The sequence below is a fragment of the Setaria italica genome, chromosome I, assembly GCF_000263155.2.
Source record: "Setaria italica strain Yugu1 chromosome I, Setaria_italica_v2.0, whole genome shotgun sequence".
NCBI lineage: Eukaryota > Viridiplantae > Streptophyta > Magnoliopsida > Poales > Poaceae > Setaria > Setaria italica.
The window spans coordinates 4,650,144-4,658,118 of record NC_028450.1 but is presented as its reverse complement, the minus strand read 5'-3'; the positions used below and the strand labels follow the sequence as shown (position 1 = coordinate 4,658,118).

The window sequence follows — 7,975 nt, the reverse complement described above, 5'->3', positions numbered from 1 at the left end:
ATTGTACCATAGATGATCGATCACACATCGTGACATGGAGGTGGGGAGCACCCTCCCTGCGTTGTTTCCCAATCGGACGGCTGAAAGGAAAAATCATTGTACCGTTACCAGGAAAGCAAGAACGACAAGTTGGCTAGAAAACGCGAAAGCCTGCAGCTGGGGCCTACTCATCAGCCTCTCATTAAGCCGGGATCTGGCTGCTATCCACAGTGGCGCACGTGTGAACGGCCGACCAAGCCACGTGGACCACCTGTTCTTGCGATAGTAGGAGGGAGATCTCAGCGCTGCAGCCCCAACCCCTCGACCTCAAGGCCAGGAGGCGGAAGGTCGGAAGGAATCGGACTATCGGAGCTGATCCGGCCTCTCTCTCAGGGTAAGCAATCCTGCCGTTTCTTCTTCGGTTCTGGATCTCTGGTGCAACCGGCCCCAAGAATCGCATGAGTAGTAGGTGGGATGCTTTGTCGAATTGTGATTCCTCTCCGAGAGATTCGGTTGGCACCTGCGCTTCATTCCAATTTCTTTGGAAAATTTATGCATTGAGAAGCGCATTCGAGTTGAGATGAGGATCACTCAAGTGTGGATACTGGATAGGAATAAGGATCCTACGATATCAGTAATTCCGCTCAATGGTGTTCTTGAGAGTTCAGATGATTGTTTCCTTTGCATTTTTGTATTCGTATGAATTTCTCAGAGACACTTCAAGTTATTGTTGATTTGTTGCCTTATCTTTGCAGGATCACTACAGTTTGACGCATTTGGAGCTGGCCTTTCTGACAGGTGACAGCAAGAAGATGAGTGCAGGACATGGCGACACAGGGGCCTCAGGTATACTGCAAATGGCCTTCTCTTCTTGCTACTGCTTTAAAGGAGCAAGCTGGAAATTCCAGCGTCACAAGGAAATGCTTGACAAATGACATTTGCATTAGTGACGACACACACATGTCCAACCAAAAATATAAATACATAATTTTCTCTGAGGGCTTTCTGATCTTGGTCATTCTGCAGCATATGTATAGTAACACACTGGTTCTCTCTGAAGTATTGTTTAAAGTTCAAAGCAGCCGTGTGTATTGCACTATGGACTCAATTGCATCTTTGCCTTGCAGCTATGATGGCAAAGCTGAAGGAGTTATTGCACAGAAGTGAAAATCGCATTTGTGCTGATTGCAGCGCGCCTGATCCCAAATGGGCGTAAGTATTTGCATGACCTTGAATCACCCTCTGAGTGATTTGGTTGAGCTTGAATATCCCCTTCTTGGGCTCTGTTAGTGCTTGTGTAGATGACATATCAGCGGAATATATAATGAAATAACTCGTTATTCATAACCCCGCAATATTTTTTAGGAATAGAATATTTCATTATAAATCTGAAGTGTATTTGTCTGTTTCACACCCTTTTCGTTTTCAACATGATCAGGTTTGTATGCAATATGCAGAATCATTTGCTTCTAGCTTTTGTGAAACACAACCCTCACAAAAGTAAATGGGTTTTCTCCTTGCAGATCAGCCAATATTGGGGTATTCATTTGTGTAAAATGTTCTGGCGTCCACAGAAGTCTTGGTACACATATTTCAAAGGTTTCCCTACTTGCAACCTAGATAACTTTACACGCTTCCTTTTTGTTTCTATTTTTTGAAATTACAATCGTACCAGAAGGTTTTTCCCCCTAGCTTACTAGCCTTCTAGTAGCAATGCAAATATTTGTAAGTTGTAACTATATAAATAACTTTTAGTATTAGTTCATATATGGAAATATTGCTATTAAGCCATAATATCACAATTAACCTGTTATTTTTCTGGCACAGGTTCTGTCAGTAACACTAGATAAGTGGACTGACAATGAAGTTGAGTCAATGATAGAAGTTGGTGGGAATTCAAATGCCAATGCAATATATGAGGCTTTTCTGCCAGAGGGCTACCAGAAGCCACATCCAGATTCTAGCCAGGAAGAGAGAGAAAAGTTCATCAGGTATGTAATTATTTGGAAATGATTTTTCTTTATCAATGAGCACAAGAAACTTCAGCGAGCTGTTTGAGGATTGTTATTTGCTTTACAAACTTGATCTTCGGAAGGCATTTCGATTCAAGAGTGTAGCGTACTAACGAGCTCCATATTGTTACTGTCATAGTCACTACTACCGATGCATACATTCCCAATGTTTCAGGTCAAAATATGAGCTGCAGGAATTTCTGAAGCCAAGCCTGCGGATTGTCTCTCATCATACTAGTGATGACTGTGGAAAGCATGCAGGCAGTGCCTCCCATTCTGATGGTTCCAAGAGTGAAGTAAGCTGTCACAGAACCTAACATTTATTACAAGACGTTCACTTTCTTACTCAGTATTTAGCGTGTTCTGTAATTCTTTTTTTTTTAAAAAAATTGCAGATCGGCATGATTGAATTCATCGGAATATTGAATGTCAAGGTGATAGGAGGCACCAACCTAGCCATCAGGGACATGTCAAGTAGTGACCCATATGTGGTCCTGACGCTTGGGCATCAGGTAATTTTGGTCCGTTTGTCATATTTCTAACAGAATAAACAAGTATTCTTTGTTGTCAAATTTCAGCACGCCCTTGTTGAGTGCAGAAAGTACAATCTTCTGTAATCAAAGGCAACCTGAATCCTGTCTGGAATGAAGAACTGAAGCTCTCTGTTCCTCGGGAATATGGACCTCTGAAGCTGGTAATTAACATGAATCTGATAATGCTATCTGGATTTTGATGTTTTTGATGCACCTGAGTTTGAGAATGCCTCATCAAATAACCAATGTTATTCTCCTTTACTCTCCCACAACACAACAATGCAAACAGCAAGTGTTCGATCACGACATGATGTCCAAGGATGATCTCATGGGTGAGGCCGAGATTGACCTGCAGACGATGATCAACGCCGCTGCTGCGTTCGGTAATCCGGAGCTGCTGGGCGACATGCAGATCGGCCGGTGGCTCAAGTCCGAGGACAACGCGCTCGTCAGGGACAGCGCCGTGGTGGTCGCCGGTGGCAAGGTGAAGCAAGGGGTATCGCTGAAACTGCAGCACACGGAGTCCGGGGAACTAGAGCTGGAAATGGAGTGGATGCCGCTCAACATGTAGAAAAAGCTGTGAAGTTGCAAACTTTGTTTTCCTGTCAAATTGCAAACTTTATTTTCTGAAATCAAAACAATCTGCGTATTGGCAGAACATAAATGGAGTTGTGCTCAGAGGATTTCATTTTGCTTTTGTTGCAATCAGAAAATGTTCAGTGGGAGTTCCAAGAGTTCTTGCAAATAAAGCTCTTCGCAGAAGCAGCCTTTGGAATCTGATTGCGCTTGTGATTACAACAAGCTTAACTCTTTGAGCATGTTCTGTCAACGTAGCCATCTGTCAGCTTAACTCTTGAGCATATCCTGTTGAAATTGAAATTGCCGTGCCAGTGCGGCAGTGCCAGTAATCCGTTTTGTTGATGCAAATTTGCTTTCATGCGGCAGACACAAGAAATCTGCTATGCATTCTTCAACTAAATAAATGCTGTGTTCGAGCAGTGGCAGTTGGAATATGTAAATTTTGCTAACTTGAATATTATTTTGATTTTGTTGGCTAGTTGCGAACTATTCGACAAGTAGCAACAGAACCTGGAAATTTTGTTAAATTAAACCAATGAACCCGGAATTTTCCTCAATTTTAGAATTGGTGTGGCATTCTCCTTAAAAATTGAGGATTTGCGTTAACTTTTGCTTCGTCCTTCAAATCCTTCGCCGTTATTCTCTAACCACGTCGATACAGAGCTTGCAATTGTTTGGATTACCTATGGGGACCGATATCCAAATGCATCAGCCGCCATCAGAATAGGAAAAAAGAATTGTATTGCAAGGTAGAACAAACGAAGGGATATGCCGATGAACACAATGCTCAGTGGAAAGAGAAGTCGTTTTTTGGTTTGCCGGCTCACGGTGACCTAAAAGGCCACCACTGCCTCAACCTTTTATGAACTCATCATCGCATTGCCCAGCGGATTTCCTTTTTTTTCTAAGAGAGCGGTAAAAACAGAGATCCTTTTGCCCATCGTCAATCAAATCCAACAAAAAAAAACAAAAAAACAACGGGCAAGAAGAGAAACAAATCGATCTGCGCGACGGGACAACAGGGCTTCAGTGTGTGTAACAACATGAAAACGATCAACGGCGGATGAATCCGCCTCACCGAAATCCGCTAAGATCCTTTCGGATCCAAATCATCATCAGCCCACGCAACGAGTCCATCTCAGCGCGAAAGAAAGCAAAATCGAGAAGAGACGAGATTAACACGCCGGAAGAGAACAAAGCGAGCTCCGGGCGATCGATGGCGGCTAGGGTTTAGGGCTGCGGGTACCTGGGGCATCACCGGGAGGTCAGTTTATATAGAAGAGTCGGAGAGATTTGGAGGCGGCGGGCGCTAGGGTTTCTTCAGACGGAGGCGAAGCAGCGGTCTCCAAACCAATCAGTCTGTTGGAATGGGCCAAGGCCGACATGGGCAAAAGCAGCCCAAACGGCCAAACCCGTCCGTATTTTTTTTCTTTTTCTTTTTGGTACACGACGGGGTGTATATTGCCTTCTTGTAAGTCTACGGACTGTCACGAGCCTAGGTAGCGAGGAGGGGGTTGCCGGCGTCGCGCACGGCGGTGAGTTCGGCGGCGCCGCCTCGAGCAGGGTCGAAAGGGGAGAGAAGACGGGAGAGATAGTTTAGGTTTCTGTTCTTCGTTACGCTTCGTTCTCGAGCTCTGGGTCTTTACCGGCAGCCCATGGGCCGTTAACGGGTTACAGGACCGGAGGCCCAGCTACGGCACGCAGGCCGGCTCTTGCTATTACATGGCCTTGGGCCCATAAACAGTAGACGGTAACGTTCCCCCTGTTAAGAAGCAACTTGTTCTCAAGTTGAAAACTCTCGAATGGAATCAGAACACCAGGCATCAATGGAACTTGTTAAGCAATGACTATCACCCCACAGTGCTATCATCAATGGAAGGGAAGCTTATCTTCAAGGCGTGCAGATTCTCCCAAGTAACCTAGGTTGGAGGCAATTCTTACCATTGCACCAGTCCGAAGGGAATGGAATCATCTTGTTACCCACCTTCTGGAGTCAACTCTGAACAACCTGCACAGGATGGCATACAGTTGTTTGAAGGATACAATTGAGATTAGCATCATTGCTCACCATGGTATTAGGAGGTAGAGCTTTCTTCAGGTGTGATACAGATATGACTGGGTGAATATGACTTGTGTTAGGTAATTGCAGTTTGTATGCTACATGCTCCACTTTCTATGTTATCAGGTAGGGTCTAAAGAACTTAACTCAGTTTTTGGTTTGATCTCTTGGCTACTAACATATGGACATAAGATTGTAACTTGACATACACCCAGTCACCCACTTCAAACGTTCTTTCCTATCTTTTCTTGTCAGCCTGATGCTTCATACGCTGCTAAGTTCTCAACATGTTATGTTTTATGACAGTAGACATCTCATTTCTATCCTTCAACCATTCGATTCGGCTTTAGGTAGGAAAGGGTTTCCTGCAAGCTTCTTTTGCCTATCCCGACTCCAGAGTCCCCTTTTATCTTAGGAAAAATCTTTTTAGATCAATATCCGACTTGGTTTTAATTTTTTTTTAAACGAACCAGGTAGGAGAGCTGTCGATTATATTAAAAAGAAGGAGTTCCAGGCTGGAGACGAAAAATGAAAAGAAAAGAAAATGAACTCGCCCGGTTGGATTGGAATATCAACGCGGGTAGCCACTCAACTCAAAAACTACTACCCCCAACCGGTTGGATTGGGACATCAACGCGGCCTCATCACTCCACTCGCCACAGCGGCACCTACCAACATCCCCGCTCATAATTCGCCAAAACTTCCAAACGTGGCCCGACGTCGACAGGGAACCGATAGAAGTAGACTGCACCGCGTCGAGAAGGCCACCACCATGCGGGATCCTTCGCTGTAGTGCCGCTGCAACACGACACTCCACCTGACATAGTGATACCATCGAATCTGGACCTCTCGCAGGCTGCCTTGCAGTCGCCACCGCGATAACATGACACGCGGGGGCCTCGCCACATCCGCCGTTGGACTCCACCTCACTCTCATCGCCTCGAAGAAACGCCATGTGCGAGGGCCTCGCCACACCCGCCGTAGTACTCAACGTCCCGGATCCGGGTTTTTTATCGTTGTCAGCATGGTGAGCAATATTGCCCTCCTCCACAAGATCTCCGTCAATTAGCTAAGCCGGCGCTTCAGGTCGACCTCGCCTCGTTGCTTCATACATGCAAAAGCATCCACCGCCATGTAAGCAAGCCAGAGAAGTCGCTTGCGCCATCTTTCGACAATGTACCGTACCAAGTAGCCCAGCCAAGCTGAGCAACCTGTCGCGGTCCGCTGCATGCCTAGTTGTCCCACGATGTTGTTGCCGCAAGCGCCATCCTCCGACGCAGTCCCACGCCGCATTGACCGTTGCCAAGCAACGCCAGCCGCCGTGGTCCGCTACAAGCGGCCAAGACCGACAGCCATGCGACAACCTCTTGCCGCTACCATAACTGCGATCGCCTCCACGTGGCCTTGGCAACACCCATCCAGCTTGCCACACGGCGGAATTGTTGCCACCAGCTGCGGTCGTCCATGACTAATGAACTAGGAATGCCACAGACCGAGATGGGTATCTAGAGACGACGCCTCCAAGGAGAGCACGGCGCCAATAGCGCCGCCATCGCTCGTCCATAAATTGGATAGGGTTTTCACCCAGAGGACCCTGTGCAGCAGGGTTGTAGCTCAGAAATGATGCCCCCAACGGGGAAAACGACACCCTAGGGTGCCACCATCATCTCCACCAGCAAGAAGGCCGACAAGGGCTTTCGCCTGGAGCATCCCAACCCCTGCACGCTCACGGCTCGGCACTCCCAGCTATAGTCACGGCAATTCATCTAGAGCGGCGGCGTCGCCGCGCCTCCTCGCACCACGCCGCCAAACCTCCACGTCCGCTCGCTCGCCGGTAGTCATCCTCCACGCACCGCGCCCTGCGCTACCCCGCGTGCGGCCTGCGCGCAGCACCTCCTCCGCGCCGGTGGCATCTCCGTGCCGCCGTCCTTCGCGCCGCTATTCTCCACAAGCTGCTGCCAGTCTCCGCACCTCCTCCGCGTCTCCTCCTCTGGTGCCTCCTCCGCGCCGGTGGCATCTCCGTGCCGCCGTCCTTCGCGCCGCTATTCTCCACAAGCTGCTGCCAGTCTCCGCACCTCCTCCGTGTCTCCTCCTCTGGTGCCTCCTCCGCATCTCCTCATACTGGCGGCCCCACTCCCCCTGCTTCAGCCACCCCATCGCAACTCGACTCGAACGTCGCGAGCCGAGCACCGCCGCACCTTGGACTGCGCCCTCCAGAGTGGATCCGGGTGTGCGCATGCCGGACCAGGGCTGCCGACCACTGCCGAAGTCGCTAGCAGCATCGCCCCCTCCGGTGGTAGCGAGGGGGAGTGGAAGGGAGCGGCGGCAATTCCTGGCGCCGGCCCCCACGAAGCGCGCACGGCCACAGCCACAGCATACGCCGCCGCCGCAGACCACCCCACGTGCTGTGACGCCACCACCACTGGAGGCCGCAACACCCGCGCGCGCTCGCTGCTGGCGCCGCAGGGGCAAGCCGTTGCCTATCTTTTCTAAGCATTGTTGATCTTTGGCTTGCCTATACGGATGCTACTGTTATGTATTACATTTTGTGTATGTGCAATGCTATAGTCGATTGTTCTTGCAAATCGACACATAGTCTTTGGCAATCTGAATAATTAGTTATGCTGCCAAATTTATGGTTATAACTTATAAACTACGATTCATACCTTCTGCATTGTTCATAGCTGGACCTTTAAAAGCTACACTCAAATACAACTATTAAGGCATAATGTCTACACTAATGCTGACAACACAGATCATACGCGCCTTCTCTACGGGCGCGGCGTTAGCGCGCCAACCATCATCGTAGTAAA

The 7,975-nt window shown here is 48.4% G+C and overlaps 1 protein-coding gene across 1 annotated transcript; it reads left to right on the top strand.

The window, feature by feature from the left end:
- Positions 1–213: 213 nt before the first annotated feature.
- LOC101775162 (ADP-ribosylation factor GTPase-activating protein AGD12) lies at positions 214–3,299 on the top strand. Its single transcript, XM_004951502.4, has 9 exons — positions 214–373; positions 735–825; positions 1,107–1,191; positions 1,503–1,578; positions 1,807–1,970; positions 2,167–2,287; positions 2,387–2,503; positions 2,590–2,685; positions 2,814–3,299. The coding sequence occupies exons 2-9, from the start codon at positions 792–794 to the stop codon at positions 3,093–3,095; spliced, it is 975 nt and encodes a 324-aa protein (XP_004951559.1). The 5' UTR covers positions 214–373; positions 735–791; the 3' UTR covers positions 3,096–3,299.
- Positions 3,300–7,975: the final 4,676 nt, after the last annotated feature.